The 18,777-nt window shown below is 34.9% G+C and overlaps 1 protein-coding gene across 4 annotated transcripts; it reads right to left on the bottom strand.

Annotated features, from left to right (window-relative positions):
* Window positions 1-793: 793 nt before the first annotated feature.
* LOC130827147 (1-phosphatidylinositol-3-phosphate 5-kinase FAB1B-like) lies at window positions 794-18,295 on the bottom strand. Of its 4 annotated transcripts, none has more exons than XM_057692793.1 (13): window positions 17,833-18,295; window positions 16,380-17,300; window positions 12,930-13,682; window positions 12,628-12,781; window positions 12,146-12,490; window positions 10,341-10,746; window positions 9,862-10,223; window positions 9,442-9,773; window positions 6,115-6,238; window positions 5,880-6,038; window positions 3,948-5,432; window positions 2,618-2,884; window positions 794-1,750 (listed from the first exon to the last, which is right to left on the bottom strand). In XM_057692793.1, exons 2-13 carry the CDS (start codon window positions 16,907-16,909, stop codon window positions 1,397-1,399), a joined length of 5,271 nt encoding a protein of 1,756 aa, XP_057548776.1. In that variant the 5' UTR covers window positions 16,910-17,300; window positions 17,833-18,295; the 3' UTR covers window positions 794-1,396. The 4 variants fall into 4 exon arrangements, with proteins under 4 accessions (XP_057548776.1, XP_057548774.1, XP_057548773.1 ...); XM_057692791.1 differs by adding an exon at window positions 17,649-17,721 and having other exon boundaries at window positions 795-1,750; window positions 9,862-10,746; window positions 17,833-18,294; XM_057692790.1 differs by having other exon boundaries at window positions 795-1,750; window positions 9,862-10,746; window positions 17,833-18,294.
* Between the last annotated feature and the right edge of the window lie 482 nt (window positions 18,296-18,777).

The raw sequence follows: 18,777 nt of genomic DNA, 5'->3' as shown, positions 1-18,777 counted from the left end.
CCCTTTAGTAGGTGCTTTTTGAAGAAGGGGAAGAGACACCTTTTGTAATCTGTATGAAAATGAGCAGAAAGTGCAGTATTTGTGTATGAATATCTTCTTTGATCCAGTAAATTTAGAGTTGAGAGAATATTAGAGTATATAATATAATATATAGTAGGGTTTTAACTATTTATTTAAATTTTTAATTGAATTATTTTTTAATAGGATATTATAAGTCATCATGACAAAGTTGTTAAATGAGTTAAGATCATAAAATATGGTAAAACTACTTATTTGTGTCATTCTCAGAGCTCAGTAAGGTCTATAATCATGGAATTAAATCAAACCATCTGCATATAAATTTAATTTCTTTCTTTCGATTGCAGGTATCTGTTGATTTGGACATTTTCATTCAAAGTTCTCGAAACTAGGCCAGCTTGTCATTTACTCTCCGTGTCAGTATGAGATTGTTACGTTTTTTTATTTTAGTTTTATTTTTTAAAATGACAACAATTTATTTTAGATGGGGTCCTCACCACTTTATTTAATTCTAATCTATATATGATCTCTCATTTTCTCTCATTTTTAACCATATTCAAACAATTTAGTGGTTCTTACTAAGTTTTAATATTGTGTCAATCGTGGATGGTGCAATTTCTTAGAGACTAAGAGAATAGCTTGTTTAAAAATAATTGACGTGTTTGGTAAAATAACTTATTGGACGATTTCAGTTTATTTCGGTACAAATAGATTGTTGGATAGTTTAAACATCTAAGTCTAAAACTTGGTTTGAATCTATTTTAAACAAGCTGCTCTTGTTAGCGTGTCAAACCAGTTGATAAAAATAGTTTGTCGAAACAACCATTCCACTAGGCACTTGCTATCGGCCGTTCTTCAAACACCTCCAATAATAATCATTCTTGGTGAACAGAAATCCAACCGCGAATTAGATTTAATTTGCTTTTAGGCAGCTCAAAAAGATGATCTCTCAACAAAAACTACCTCTCAACAATTTATGAATCGGAAATGAATTTGATCAAAACGGATTACATGACCTGATCCGACCCAGGTCCAATAGACATGAAAAGAAATGAAATGAACACCCTTTTGTTTGCTATGAGACACTATAGTGTTTACACAGAAATGTATATATCAGACTTGAAGATTGGTAACATGAAACTTCACTAACTATATACATTACCAAAAATGTAGTCAAATTACAGCTTGTAATGCTAGTACAACCATACAATAGGGCACAACAGAAACATACACATCCTTCAAAAATGAGGTAGTCCATCAAATATATACCCCAATCACACATTCTAAACTTCACTTTACGAGACGCTTAACATGTCTCACAAATGATAACATATATCTCAATCTAACAGTAACTACTATGGACATACTATATTTCAATCTACAGATTTTCAATCGTTTCACAACCCTCTTGAGCGTTCTCTTCACACAATTTGCTTGGCGAATCGCAAGGTATTGCAGTTGGTGCACTTAGCGCACATGGCAGTGACCAATTATCAGGGACCATGAGAAAATAGGTAGTCATGGCTTTCCTGAACCTTTTTTTATACTGATCGGGAGAAATCACAGTAGGAGATACGTTCTTAGGTCCACCGAGAATACCTGAAGTCTTCACCCATGTTTCCAGATGTTTATCCCAGGTATATTGTCTCATGAAATCAATGATCCCAACTACTAGTTCGTGCTTCTCTTCATCCACTCCGAGCAGCAAGGAGTAATCCATTACATCCACAGACTGCATTATCAAAAAACAATAATTAGACTGTATATAAGAACAACCTCAAAAAATTCTATAGAATTAGTCATGCCATGGAGCTTTTTTATTTGGTTCACAAATCGACATCTAATGAAAGTCAAAATAAAAATAAACCAATTATCTCTAGTAGTATATATCTAATGCTGAGTGCGATGGTACTTCGTAAGTATGTCAGAAAGGGAAAGATCTATTTAGAGATGCTAGGTGCCAGGCAATGAACGTGCATCTAGATCTCATTACATTAAAGATTAAACTAAACTCAATTATTTCATTTTACGAAGAAAAAATGTTTCTCCCAAGTTGGAGAATTGAGCATTTGATAAGTTACTTATGATGTGCTGTAAAGAGGGAGTAATATGGTGCAGACTGCAGAGACAAACCACCTTTAGAGAGAATGTATGATCTGGCTGCAGATGGGAACAAATGCTGAATTCAATAGAGGCATAGATTTCAAACAGACAATGACAAAACAGCTTCTAATAAGCGATCATGAAAGTTTAAGATATGAGCACAGTACTGCAATTTCCGATTAAATCAGCACATGTTTAGCCAGGCAAAAAATTCGATAGTTCGTTGTCAATAAAGCATGTCAAAGTTCCTGTCTTTTCTTCTGTCAAGTATTTCCTTACTTTCCTGCTCCTAAACTGATCCCTATCCTTCATTAACCCATTCTTTTAAATTATAAACAACATCTCATACGTTTTCATGAACGATATTGCCTATGCATGAAATTCATAATTAGTAAAACCAATATAAATCCATCAAATAGCTTTGGATTTTGAAAACTAAGGGCCTTTAATAAGAAATTCCTACAGTTTGACTGAAAATTGAGAATTAGGAACTTACAGCAAGAAAAGAAGTGTCATTCCACACCGCTCTCTCCAATGAGCGCTTTGCTTTCTTGCTAACAAAAATGGGGGAGGTCGGCATTGTTTCAATTAGGTTTTGATCTAAAAGAACCTTATTATTCCCATTAGAATTTGAATTATAACGTGATCTTGAAGATCCTTTCAGGTCATAAACTGTTGCGACACTTCTTCTAAAAAAAAGATTCTCCATGACCAGAATATCCATCTTTGATTCCTTACCTCCTTTTAAATTCTTTGAGGTAACCTGCAATTTATAGCCAGTGACAATTCAAAAGCTGAATGATGCAGGTAAAGCCATAAAGCAATACAAATGAACAAGCACAACTACAAATAAAAAAAAAAGAGTTAACTAATACCAAATATACCAAGACATGTAATTATTACTTATTATAAAGACAAAGGAGTCACAAAAATTACAAAAAGCTGCTGAAGTTGCAATCATAGACATGACAGGGACATGAAGTAGAAATTCATGGGTGTTACAACAAGTTTCGTACCCATCACAGTGTTAATTGAAAGATTAAAAATGATTCATTGTAAAGTTATTCAAGATTTCTTTAAGCAGTTTTTTACAAACCAAATATATAATTAGCATTTAAAATTTTGTATTTTTCACATAGGAATAGCTGGTTATTGACATTTAAAATATCTAATCATATGTCAGTTCTATTGTATAATTGCACATAAGGATTTCGAAAGCAGCCTATAACACTTAATACTTCCTCTATATATTCTGATTTCTTTTATTTGCCACTTGCTACTATTCTCCCTTGTATAAGGCATCCTTTTGGGGGAACTGTACGTCTATACCAACTAAAAGATATGGAGGAAGTATGTTAAAAACTCATGGTATAGAATAGAGAAACTGACGTAATTTTAAAACTGATGAAGGAATGGCATTCCACACAACCACATTTTGGAATCCATAACGCAGCATTACACATAGAATGACATTATTTTTGTTTTCATAGACATGATACACCTGTGAGATACGGGGGGAAACAGAAGTGGCGATGCCTAAAGTTTTCAGAACCCCTAACCCAATATATTAATGTATATGGCACTAAATCACAGGCTAAGTCGTTTGATCAGATTCATCTCTACTCTCTAGGAATATGATGCTTATCTAAATAGTCAAGAACACCATTGCATTACTCAAATGCCATTAAAGTGAACAGTCATTAAAAATCTGCAGAAAGAGATGTTAGTTACAAGTTCTATAAGCATGCTTCCTAAGATAACAGCAGTAATGCTTAAAACATATTAATAATAAACAACAATCAGAAATATACAGAGTACAGACATACCTGATAAATGCCCAAAATTTTTGCTAGGCATGTTGGGCTCCTTGATTTTATTGCCTCCATGAGATACTCGAAATATTTGGGAGCAAATTTTATAAATGATTCAAGCTCTGTCTTTGTAACCTGTTTGATAATAAACCTGTCGTCCAAAGTTTTTGCAAAAAAGACGTTACTTTTTCCACCTTGGGCACCCCATTTCTTACAACGACTCAATGATCTAATAAAATCCAGCTGAGATGGGCAGCAAACTTTTCTTAAGGCTTCAAAGTGTTGTGCATAGTAACAAGTAACTGTATATTTCACTTTATCAATAGGACCATTAACAGTAAAAGGTACTGTTATGTGCAATGGCTTTGTGTACAAAAGTGGATCTGACATGAAGGAACTGCGTGTAGGAGATGGGGATGAGATGCTCTCATCTATTGAATGAGTTCTGTTTAATTCACTAAATAGTATAGCAAGTGAAAGAAATTGATGAAAGCTGGCTGATTCGTGCAGCGGCAATGAAGATGCAGACTCGATAACTTTGGACCGTTCTCCATCATCTGATAACCGAGTGTGATACTCATGAGAATTCAATGCATAAGATATTATGCTGGTCGGCTCATCATCATAAATTGGGACAACAGTTTCACTCGGACCTTCAGGCAGAAGCCACTTAACTGCATCTTGCGACCCCAAATCCCTGGCTGATAATACGTATGTGGGCTTGTACTCACAAAATCTATCAAAATTTTGATGACTTCCATGATAGCTAATATTTAAAGCGCGATTGAGAAAGGGAATCTTCAATCGGTTTAGGGTATCTTCTGCATTGTCTGAACCTTTTGAAGAAGTAGATGCCACAGGTGAAGAGGACGAAGATGCCTTCACAAAACCCATCTCTATGGCTTGATTTTTAAGCGCCAACCTTTCAACCACTGTCGCCAATGAAGAATCAACTGAAATCGACCCCATCAATGTGTAACTGTTATCTTTTCTAACCCCAATTCCTGGCCGAGTTTTACCTAAGTAGGAAACATCAAGAGTATCAGAAATATTTATGAACTGACTGTCGGATACGGCCCTTCGAACAGTTGATCCACACGCCAAAGGGTCAAGCCGCTCATAATTCTCATTGCGAGTGGAGGGTTCACTCTGGTCTTCAAAGTCACAGGTGAGATTCAAACTAGTCCTAGTCTGCAAAGCTGTCTCTATAGGTTTCCCAGCACTCTTAATTTCTTCTTCCAGATCAAAACCTCTCGTTAATTTTTGGTCCAGAGGAAGAGCTTCACCACCTGTAAAAACATTGTTTGATCTTGTGAGAATGCTTGCTCCCATAAAACCATTGGGGGCATCTAGGTTGTCATCCTTGGCAGCATCTACCAGACATTCATCCCAAAAGCTAGATAAGATGAGCAGCTGCTTCATTAATCGATTAATCTCCAAAATGTCTTGAGTAGGATGGCCCTTTATCACCTCCCTGTCAAAGAATTTCTGGCGCAAATCCTGAAAAACATTTATCAGACCACTGAAAGCTAACAAGAAAAATGCATCCGATCTCGTTTGCTGAAGAAAAATGAACACATCAAAGTTTGCCACAACAATTGACACCCATCTTGGGATTTGTGGAGAAACTTGCCACAAAAAACAATGCAAATAAAATCAAGCAGTCTAAATGACATAAAAAATAATAAATAACAAATTTTTAGGGAGGCCACGAGTTCAACTTGTAGTTAAACATTTCAGTAATAACAATTATGATAGAATTCTGAAACACACAAGTACAATAACAAGAAAAAAAAAAATCACAGTAGGACATCCCAACTTCATGAAGAATTGATCAAAGTTTTGGTAAATTGCACTACACTATAGAGTAATAATTTTTCCCTGGATACTGCACACAATACCACAGAAGAGCAACAAAGCAACAGAAGACAATACTCAATATATTACCTCAATTTCTGTCTTCTCATATTCTAGAAGTTCCTCAAGGGCAGCAAGTCTTGATTCAGAAGGTATGGCACCAGCACCCAAATCACCATACTTCTTTTTTGCAATTCGCTTGATGGCATCGTCCACCTCAGAAAACAAGGATTCAAAACGTATAACAACCTAAAGCAAAGGAACGTCAATGCATCATGAAAATGAAACCATATATAAACATCTTTTTAACCTTCAATTATGATACCTCTTCTGCTTCTTTCTGTATCCAATCCTGAGCCTCATAGTTAAAATCAACTATAGCAGGTGGAAGATATACTGAGTAAACAACAATTGGTGCGTACCAGAAGCAAGCAACCATTTTTCCACAACTGCATCATTTAAGAACTTAAAAAGTATAAGTGCTAGTTTAGTTGCAAGAATAATCCACCGGCATTCAAAAATCCAGGGATTTGGCAATTGAGTATGGTGTTTGGTTGCAAGATTAGGTTAAGGCACAAGAATTCGGACTTCCACGGAAGTTTGAGTTCCCCCTCATTTTTTTCAGAAAAATATTTATTTTATTTCTAATAATAGTTGTGACGCTTGCTTTGTTAATTGTGACCGAAACAAGAATAAAGGGTCCATGTCTTTCTATAACTTTGTGGTAAGGCAAGCCTATATTTTATGTAGTTTACTACTACAACCAAGACACTTAAACACAACAAATCTTCAGCGTACCTCTTACTCTTATAAGCTTTTCGAAGTTTCGACCTTCAACTACCAAACCCACGTAAATTTTCCTTCATTTTATCTTCAATATCTACTCCTCTAAGATACTTTCTAATGTTATATCCTTTAGAGTATATTCACTCATCCATATTACCTTGTACATCTCAAGTACCCTAGTTATCCTACGATGATTTCTTCTAAAAGTTCAATATTCTAACGCGTATAGTAGTGTTGTCATTTTAATCCAACATTTCATTACCATACTATGTTATACATGTTATTGTGATGCAAAAAGTCAAAGATTAAAAGTGTAACATAGTAGAAAAAAGAGGATGTATGAAGAGTATTTGCAACTCCTCAAATACAAAGTATAGAAAAACCTTATAGAAAAAGGGGAATGAGATTTTCTAAGAACTACTTTTGGAAATTATAAATCATTCAAAAATATAATTGAAAGAAAATGTCATAAGCATAGAAAACCTTTATAGAAAACGCAAGGAGGTTATAACTTATAAGCATGTGTAAGGTGTCCAACAGCATAGTGCTCTCTCAAAAACTAGTTTAAATTACTTTTGTTTTGGTTTGGATACTTCTTTTTAGCTCCCAAAATTGCGAAAAAATGTAAAACTGGTATGGCAACAAAATTTTGTGTATATTTGCTCCGCCTCTAACCAAACTCGCGCTAAAAAGGAAATTTAAGAATGTTTTCATTGTTTAGAATTCAGACACTAAAGGAAACTTAGGAATTGCATTAGTTATTACCATATCAGCCTGCAACCACGATAAACATACAATATCAAGGGCATATAAGTGCACAACCATAACCAGAAGAAAAACCTTTTAAAATCCAAGCCTAATATTCTCAGCAACAAATAACAGATAAACGCTTTCAAAATCCAAGCTAATATTCTCAGCAGCAAATCCAAAGAAAAGCTCTTAAAATCCAATACTTTAAGTTACTAATGAAAGTAACCAACTTCCAGCTGACATGCAAGATGTTCCTATGAAATGCAATGATCCTATCTATGGATGAAGCTTTTTTTACTCCAATTCCATTTCAAGTTGAGAATGCAGAAAATGAAAAGAGAAGGTAGAAGATTCCAGGAGTACTACTTCAAGATTAGTTCTGTTTGAGATGGCAATAATAATCACAAAGAATACTCTATTCCCTTGCAGATTCATTTTCCTTTCTTCTTTCTCTGTTCACCATCAAACTTCTTTCTCTTGTCCCTCTCTTCCTCACCCCTTCAGACCTTCCCCTTCCCCCTCCTTCACATGATACAAATCTCATCAATGTTATTCACTAGCGGTAGTTTGAAATTGACACTGCCGTCAACAGAAAAGATGAACGACCGTAAACCTCTAGTCTTGCCATTAATTTAAAATTTCACTCAAATTCTCTATTCTCTAGGAAACACAGGCCTAAATCCTAAACTGGGAGATGCCACCAGGAGATTTGTAGCAGTTGAAGTGGCAACAGAGGAAGAAAGATAAAATAAATGTCAGATGGCCGAAAGAGAGAGTGAAAGCAACAAAGCTCTTGGAATCGTTGTCCTTTAAAAATCAAAGTCACTTCTTTCTTTCCAAATTAACCTTTAGCAATAAGAATACCAGTTGGTGTTAAGGGATAGAGAAAACAACAGACGAAACATCTATCTTGCTTGACAAATTTTAATCTCCACATGGTTCAAAGAAAATACAACATGAGACAAGACCATCATGTATCCAGCCTCTAGGCTTTAGACTTATAAAATTTGAGAATATAAAGTCTATACCTAGCTTTCCTCCAACCCATCATTAGGTTCCTCTAATGATTCCAGAGGAATGGATTAGAAATCAAGAAGTCCTTCCTTCCCAGGTAACCATATTAACTGTACTTCTTCCCTTCACTTTAATTCTATGCCATACCCTTTTTTTCTCAGGTAACGACAAAATCTGGCATGATTAGCTTTAGGCCTTTAGAAAAATATTTATCACGCTGAAAAGAGGGGGGGGGGGGGGGGGAGGGGGAGCGGGGATTATCTTCAGTAGAAGGTTGCTCCTAGTTGGCATCGCTATTCTGTAGCCAATTACCTCAATCAAATTAGCTGTACCACAGCAACTGTCACCAAGATAAAAATTACCTGCTTTAAATCGAACTTAATTTGACCAATTCCAAATCTATGCATTCAGAATCATTTGACAACAGCTATTGTACTTTCACAACAAGCTGATGAAAACAGACCCACATATGTCCTCAATTATACTAAAAGAAAAATGGAAAACAAGACCATAACCAATACCGAACTATACCCCTTCTAAGGAACCTATTTGCTAGGCCCAATATAGGATTAACATTCATTAAAGTACCATCAGTAATCATTCGTTTGCCAATTGCCATACTAGTAAGTCTACTGCTAGACACAAATGCTTATCTTTTCTACCATTTTCTAGCTTTCTATAATACTGTTAGTAAATCGGGAATTCTTGAGCTAATTAGGTGATTGCAGGTCAATCTTTAGAGCAAAGTCAAGTGAGGAAGATAAATTCAAGTTTAGAGATGTTCCTATTCAGTATCAAACTGACAAACTCCAAACCTGTGTCAAATCTAGTTTGGTCTCCCATCATGTTTCACACCTCATCCTGCCCAACGACCAGGCCTATATATGTCTTATAAATAGACTGGTCTAAACTTAGTCTATAAAAGTGAGATTGCGAAATCTGTACAGAACAAAGATGGACATTTATGCTTTAAGCAAGAGACAAACTTATCTAATTAACTTCGCAGCAATCATCATTGAAACCAATACCAGTTAATTTGGTGGATGGTAATCTATTTATGCATGGATGCAGAAAACTATTAGTATTTACAATAAATACGTACCCGTAGAACTGAAGACAATCTCTATGTAAAGAGTGACCACAACTAGCAACCCTGCTAGCTGCTGCATGATTTGAAAAGCTAAGCTCCAAAAATTTTCCAAATGATAAACCCCACGCAGCATCGGACATCACAACTCTCCGAGTAGCAGGAGGAAAACCACTAGTTCTGGGACAACGCAAACACCTATGCCACATCCATACCTTTTTCTCTCTCTCTCCGGGTAAAAGCATATCTGGTAAATTCTTAACTGAAATTGTGAGTGTGCCCTGTTGATGAGTATAACAATGAACATGAGCGTCGGAGGGCATATCACATGAACGACACCTGTAGCTCTGTTAAGAACAGGAGAAATATATTTTAGAGTATGTTTATTAATTATATTGCTGAAAAAACTAGTATTTGCATTTAAGATGAATTCACCTGATCAAATAATTGATCTTGTAAAAACCGACCTAATGGTTTATCAAAACTACCATAATATTTGATCCTTAAAACATGAGACCTTTCACAGACTGTCCCCTTCCACACACATCGCGATGACAAGGAAACTAAGATGCTTTGTGCATCAGATATAGATTTAGGAAATGCCTCTTTCAAGGATCCAGGCTGGTTTTGCAAAACACTTTTAGCATCTTGTTGAAGACAGATAGCCTCAGAACCTGTCTTATTTGAGCCAGAAATATTTTCAGCAATACAAGTATAATCAGATGTAACGTCCATAGACTCTTGTGATTCAGAATGACCATCTTCAAGGGGAGCATGTAACTGTTCACAGAAATCGTCTGCAATAGCATCTGAAATCATGAGTTCTTCAAAATAATTTTCCTTGTCAACTTCCAATATGGAAGCCACATCATCACAACAATGCTCTGAACCAGAGACAATGTCTGAAGGCTTACTGGATGGGCTAGTAATATTACTGCAGATTAATACAGGTCCTGCATCTTTAAGGATAGTGTTTGAAGGTAAAGACAATGATTTTATCAACTCTGTATTTTGCACGGTTGCAACATTATGTAATGAAGTAGACATAGTATTCACAGCTTCGGGCTCCCCAAAGTTTCCTTGCTTCTCATGTGCAGGAAATGTGAAGCCAGGCACCAATGAGATAGAACAATCTATATTTAAGGATTTATTTGAAAGAGCTACTGTTAATGATTCATCAAACAGATGCTCAGGCAAGGAGGCCCCTTCGTCTGCAAGAAAAGATGTCTCCAAAGCTAAGTGATATGCAGCAAAGACTCCATATTGCACCACATGCTTCACTTTCTTCAGCTCATCTCCATTTGCACCTCTAAGTAAAATCTAAAACACAATATGTAAAAATTAAAGAAACTAGTTTGATGTACTCAAACCTAATATACTGACATAATCAGTACATTTTATCACTGCCAAACAAGAAACCAACAGTCATACCAACAGAAAGAAGAAAATGATATCAAGAGCATTTCAAGTACAGCCATATTGAAGTCCCAGTGACTTAAGTCAATTTGAATTTAGGACCCTGCAACAATTTCGTTAAGACTGTTTGATGTGATAAATCTTTTCTTTTGGTTTTAGTTATCATGTTGATTTCACTCCAAACTAAAACAAATATTACTCCTATATTTTATTTTTGGTATATTTGGTACATTTGCTGATGCTTTAAGCGCTCAGAATAAGGTTGGGGACAACAATAACGTCCATTAATTTATCTTATGGCTATTTTTATATTCACAATGAGAAGAAAAAAGTTCTTTGATTTAAGAATGACATAGTAAGGAGTGCGCAATGTTATCAATCAGTCAAAAGCATTCATGTAGATCCAAATAGATAACAGTTCCACCCCATAAACATCACCACCAGGTAGACCTACTGCAGTGGATGTAACAATGAAAGTGGTAAGCATCAATCACAGCAAAGGGCTGATAACTAAGAATCCATTTGCTAAAATTGAGAGCTCATATAAGCATGCTAATGATTGTTCTGTGCAAAATAGATGTAATCTAAAAGGATTCTCTACAAATTCCAACACTGATCAAAACATAGATTTCAAGACTTTTGGAGTTAGTTCCCCTTGACAAGGGGGGTTTTAAAGGCATGAGCAAAGTATGCAGCGGCTCAGAGGCCCCTATTTTAAGATGCCCCAGCTACAATATTTTTATAGTTTTATATTGGATGTGCTCTTGTTAGAAAAATGAAGAAAATAATATTGAAACATTTTAAAAGTTACTTGTTTTTTCAAACATTTTTTCATCAAAATTTAATCCAATTATAGAAAATATGGGATTATAGATTTGTTTTATAGCTATATAAGGCACTTTTAGGCTTCACATATGTCCCCAAATATATTCAAGATGGTTGTGTCAAACAGAAGCTACCACAAGCCCAATAAAACATAAGGAGAGCCCAAAACACAAGAAAATGTTTGACAGAAAGACTCAAGGGAAAAGCGAATTATGAAGTCATCTAGGTCAACGCTAGGGAGCTGTACAGAAAGATGTTTAGATGCAGTCAGGTTTTAACTCAAACAATACCATTATTTTTTTTTCTTTCAGTTTTATTTTCTGCCTCAATATGCAAATATCATAATCACAACACAAACTCACAGTTTTGCAAAACCTCAAGGCTAGAGTGCTAGAAATTTTGAAATCCAGCAAAATTGTATCAAAGGATGAAGTTTTTGAGTTTCTAACCAGCTAATTAATCATATATCAGGACTTACTGTGAAACCAAGAGGCTTTGGACAACCTTCAAAGTACATCAACGTCTTTGTCAATTTTTTCCCATCTTGATTAGCAGATCCATGATCTTCATAACACTTATCCACATGGAAAAGATCGCAATACCCAATCTTTTCCTCTGAAAGATGATCAATTGAGGGAACTATTTGAGCTCCAGTGCAACGTGCTATGCGCTCAAGAATTGGTCTCTTGACATTAAGAACCAGAGAGATGTCCTTTGCAAGGATGTATTCTTGTGCATAACGAGAAACTGACTTCTCTAACAACAAGACATTAGGACGATGAGCATCAATCTTTGCAACTGCCATCTTCAAATGGTCCATTTCCTGATGAAAATTACAAATATAAAATTGAACATTTTGAGCAGAGGAATATCAGACATAATCTACTCTGCATTCACGTGACATATTCCAAATACGACAGCAATTAGATAACAGATAAAATGAGAAAGGATTATCCAAACCTGCTGCAGAAGAGTATCAAAGCTTGACAAATGATTAGCAACCCGTTGGTATTCCAGAGCTCCGCCAAGGATCATGAGACGAGATTTCTGAATCCTTGAAGCCATTCGACGATGAGCCAAGCTCTTTTTAAACACAACGCCTTTCACAACCATACTAAGAGAAACAATAGCAAAGTTCTGCATCAGGAAAGAGGTTGACAGGGAAAAAAGTGATAAAAGAAATGCGGTGTGACAATCTCCGGGTAACACATTGCAAAAAGATATGCATCTTCTATATCATTACGCTCATAAAATTTATTTACCTCTCCGAGCGACGTCCACTAGCCACACACTTCACCTTCACATATCCACCAGGATCCATCCCCCCACTCATGCTTGTGTCAGGCTTCAGGAGGGTCGCAACTTCCCAGGAAAGAGCAGTAATAATTTCCAACCAACTCTCTTGAGCATTGTCATCAGTAACTGGAATGTTCTCAGCCTGAAGAAGTTGGGATACAAGAGCCCTAAAGTGCTCATCTACTACATTCTTCAGAGCCTTCTTCTGGTATTCACCAGACTTCTCTTTTTCATGATATTCACCACTACCAAAACTGCAATAACTCCACAGATGACCCCACTCTCCTGAGATTTCTAAATCATCATCATCATCATCAAAAAAACTACCATTTCCATCATCCTCTTCATTTTCAGGTTCTGGGGGAAGCCAAAGAAGTCCATTGTTCTCAAAATCCACAAGCTCAGTGATATTGTTCACTTCCTCAATAGTACACAAAGATGAGGATGCTTCACATACATCACCAAAATCATCTGCCTTCTTCACAACTAAATGCTTGCCATCATCTTGCACATTGAAACACTCCTGAAAAGCAGAGCTACACAATCTTTCTATTGCATCAGTGTCCATATCAGAAGCATAATTGTACGATTCAAAGGCATTTTGCATTGCATTGAATTCAAGTGGACCATAGAAGCCATTAAACTGAGTACTCATTGCAGGGGAATCAAAATTATAAACTCCAAAAACATCGTTGTCATCATCATCATCATTATCACTCCTAGAAACCACAATTTTATCATCGCCAATTAGTCAATATAAGTCCAAGGTGTACAAAGAAGTTAAACAAAGCAACAGAAATGAAGATAGTCAATCAAGGGGCAGTTATAATATACTTGTAAAAGACAAGCAAAGTTGAGCAGGTAAAAGGCCCTACAACAAGTTATTGGAGAAAGCAACATTAATTCTTTCTTTAAAGCTCATACACATAGACACACATACATTTGACCTAACACCTTAATCTTGCATAGCCAGAAGCCACTTATGGCTTTAGAGCATTGTGATGTTGCTATTTTTGTGTACACACACAAATATACTAGTCAATGACATTCAATGCCCTGCAAATGAATGGGTGTTTAAAATATAGCATGTGGATAATAGATAAGAATAAAATATTTATGGGATTATATTCATGCTGTACATAAACTTAAAGATTAAGAATGATCAATGATAATAACAACATTTTAATAGCATAATCATTGAAAGGTCTCCCCACAAAAACCACCAAAAAACAATCTTAAACACAGTTATGCAGTAAAATATTTAGGTTAAAAGTAAACTGCACAAGGCTAAAGAACAAGAACATCTTCAATAAAAAAATCAAACTATATATATGCATACTACTAAACTAAAATTAATAAATATATATATACCGTTTTGGATTGCAGACCTTAAAAAGTTTCATTGATACACAGATCACACACACACACATATATATATATATATATATATATATATTAGCAAAAAGACATTCTGTGAGAATATATAGTAAACCATATGCACTTCTTATTTATGAGAAGTTGCAAAAGGCGTTTCCTACCAAGGGTCAATCGAAAACAAACTCTAAATCACTAACAAGGTTAAGGATCCGTATATTGGATCCCGAAACCCCTCCTAAGTGGGAGCCACTTTATGGCATTGGGGTAATGTATTGGAAAGAATATCAAATCCGACAACATTACATTACACCAATGCCATTAAATGTCTCCCTCAGAAGGTGAGGTTCTTGGCGGTCAGATTTACGCAACCTTATCCATACTAACGATAACAAAAAGGTTGTTTCTAATTCACTCCTGATAGAAAACATCTTCAACTTCACCAAAATCAAAAGTGCACATTATTTAATGGTCATTTGAAATGTTGTGTGCAAACACGGGAAGGGAGGCTCATTTTTTAAGAAAAAGGCCTTGAATACAATTGAAAATTTAAAGGGCATGGTTTAATAAAAAAAATTAAACAAATAGATTAAAAAGCCATACATTATTCCAAAAGGACACTATATGGAAGCATAATTATATAAGAAAATATTTTTTTTCATCCATCATAAAATATTTTTTTATTCAGTTTCTTTTCATGAGAATCCTAACTTGCTTTTCAATGTGATTCTTATTGAAATGCATTATAATTGGAATAAAACATCATTTTTTGATGTAGAATAAGACATCATTAATCTTGAAATATATAAATTTTTCCATTTTCAAATAAAAAATAAACTTTAATTTTCAATTTGCAAATAAATGAAAATTACAAAAATTAGTATGAGTAGGTGGTAGAGCCATAAAAGAGATGTATATAAAATAAAAATTAAATCAGATATAATGATTAGGACACGTCATCTTGGATGAAATCACTTATATTGAATTGAATGAAATTAAACAGAGCTAAAAGAATGGAGCTAAGCTAAACTACATGGAGTCAACCTAAGGTGAATGAGCATTGAAGTGTGAAACGCAAAACGTTGCCCCTTACCACATTTCGAACTATTTGTACAAAAACGATACGGAATCGCGATTCAAAACGCATTTTGATTAGCCAACGACAAGGTATGGCTGTATGGGCTAATTAGATGTTATTACCAATCTATATTCTAAAAAACTGCCCCCAACTTAAACACGTTACACTACACCAATCAATGTATTCAGACAACATTATGCTCCTATCTTAGCTTTTATTGGATCAAATTTTGTTTCCTAACTTTCCGAAACACTAAATTAATGTTTCTCTTTTTTTGTTATGTTTCTCATATAAAATCGAATTTTGTTTCGTGTAACACTGGAATGAGCAACTAAATGAATAGTGAGATATAAGAATGAAATTAATGAGCTGAGCTGAATTGGACAGAAGTGAATAAAGTTAAAGCAAATTGAAGTAAACAAATTAAAGTAAGCATACTGTTAGCCATCTCATACGGCATAGGCAAAAGCATCAATATAGGTTGACATGACTAATTTTGCCTCATAAATTTAATGTGTATATGTCTTTATTACTCTGACCCTCCTACTTACCCCATATCCCCATGTGTCACATGATAGAACATTCAAGAGTCCGACGCAAATACTCTAAGAATACTGGAAATGTAGTCTTTCCAATATGTTATTGATGTGTTAGATCCTCTAATCCCTACTTGTGTTTCACATTCCAAGACGAGTTTGAAAAACATAGCTATTAGCCATCTCATATAGAAGTAGCATAGTAAACTAAGCATGAGCAAACAACTCATAAAAAGCTACTAAAAGTTGCTAAACAAATGAATCTAATTAGTAATATAAAAGTAAACATTTAGAAACAGCAACTTAATTGAAGAAACCAATCCACCAAAACAGTGATAAGAAAATAACAGTGGATTGGAACGGCTAGACCCCATAAAAGAAGCACAACAGATTTCAGCTTATTTAACCAGAAAGCATAGAATTTGAACCTGTTTGTACACGATCCACATTGATATAAAGAAGCATCATCTGCATAGGGGACAGTGATATTGCTCCTTCCTGATCTCTTTGTGAACTGGACATCTACAGATGGATCTATCATTGCTGATTGATATGGAAAAGCGGATTCACTAGACTTTGAACTGGCATCACTATCTGCTGAAACAGAATCTATCGGATCATGTGACCCATGATCAATACTAGCTGAACCCTGCTCCCATTGCTTGAAACAGTAGTTGCACACCCGAACTTTCTCCCACTCACCCAGAAAATCACTAGACTGAAAACTATGAGCTGGAACAGAATTTTCTGTGCATTTGCCACAAAAGATTCGACCACAAAGTCGACAATGATGTCTACGATTGAATACTGTAAACTGGGCATCACAATCATAGCACACCCTACAGCTATGATCAGGCATCCAAAAGTCCCGCGATACCTTAGCAGATCTGAATCGACATGGGATCCAAGTCTTGAGAACCCTAAATAGATCAAAACCTTTATTGATAGAATTGCCCATCTACTGACAATCCTCTTCCCCTCCTCATTGTGCAATGCTCATTTGACTGCACAATGACCTTAAGGCCACCTCACATCAATTAGGCAAAGCTTGAGGTGGCTTCGGAGGAATGAACTCAAATTGACTAAATCTTATTAATTAATCAACTAAGTAATAATCAAGAAAACAAGTCAAATAAACCACAGCAGAAATACAACATAAACATCACACGATGCCAAACCACGCTACACCCCGGAAATCCTCGATCACCAAATTAAAATTTCAGTTGGAAACCATTGCTTGTAGCTCATACCAATCCAACATTGCGTCTCCGTCAAAATCTAGAACAAAAATTCAATTGGAATAACCTCGAATGCAAAATCTTCGAAGTATTAATTCAAACTTCAACAACCTACAAGGACAGTAAAAACCCACAACTTAAATTTACTAATATAATAAAACCTCTAGCATAACCCCAAAAAATGCCTAAAAATGACAGTTCAAACTGCAGCTCTTTTCTTGCAAGTCTTTCCACCTAAATTGTAACCAATGGCTATCAGGCTCATAAGTGATCACTACTCACAATCAAATTGAACATAAAAAAAACCCAAAAAAATTGCTCAAAATTACAGAAATCAAACGATAGAAAACGAAAATGTCTTTCTTCACCTTATATAAATGGAAGAAAACCCAGAAAATACTGCAGAATCAATTAACACCCCCGCTATATGTGGAGAATTATAAGAAATAACACGCTTACTTGCATAAATCATCAACATTCCAGTCTGTCATTCAACATTTCTTAGCGCGGAAATCATTTACAGATAAACATCCTAATATTTTTTTAAAAAAAATTCAATCAAATATTGATTTTAAAACAATAAAATATAACCAATTAATTCTAATTCAAGTTAACCTCATCAAATTAATTCAAATTCAATTACCTTGATTAAGACGTAACTAAAGATGATTACATCTTTTGTAATTTCCTCATTTGTCTTCATCATTTGACATTCTTCCCGACTCTTGTCATCATCATGCATGATCAACCCACGTACTTCTCTATTTTAAGAATTTATACTTGTAGAATGAAATTAAAAAGAAAGACGATAGTACATGATTTGGGGTTTATAGTCGTAGAATGTAATTATTTTTTTAAATGAATTTAGAAAGTTAATTTCCATAAATTCGAGGCTGATTAGCTTCTAGGCTGTTTGTTGTACAGAATTAATGGTAACGTACTAACGTTATGTATTACAGGTTCATCAGTTTTTCAATTGCATGGCTTTTTGCTTTTTTATCTTTTTTTTTTTTTTTTTTTTTGTCCTGTGGGCTGTGGTAGAGAAAAGGGTAGATGAAGAGAAGAGCAGACGAGTGCTCAATTATTTGAATTTTTGAGACATACTCCTATGTTGAATTTGCCATATTAAAGTATCACAAATTCTTTTGAGAGATATCTTTAATTGGGCTGGTTTATTATATATTTTTAAAAATATTATTGTAAGTAGATATTAAGAATTATGTTAGTAGTTATTAAGTTTACAATAAGTAAGGATTAAGGATACGATAAGTAAACATTAAGGATAATGTAAATAGGCATTAAGTATACGATAAGTAGGCATTAATCTTTAATGAGTTGGGCTTGAGATACGTCTCTCAAAAGACTTATTGATTTGTCATAATGTATTTCCTTTAGACACATATGACCTTATGTGATTATATATGTTTAGTTGACTATTTGGGGTTAAATTGACCATATTTCTTTGACCTGTTTTTTAAAGGGGATATGAGTATGGACTATTTATTACCCTTTCAACTTTGTTTTCGAGTGGAATATTGAACTGAGGTTAATTATTACTATTGTTAGTTTCTAGGTGGATAGAACATTA

The sequence above is a fragment of the Amaranthus tricolor genome, chromosome 11, assembly GCF_026212465.1.
Source record: "Amaranthus tricolor cultivar Red isolate AtriRed21 chromosome 11, ASM2621246v1, whole genome shotgun sequence".
Classification (NCBI taxonomy): domain Eukaryota; kingdom Viridiplantae; phylum Streptophyta; class Magnoliopsida; order Caryophyllales; family Amaranthaceae; genus Amaranthus; species Amaranthus tricolor.
This window is presented reverse-complemented; position numbering and strand designations above follow the sequence as displayed.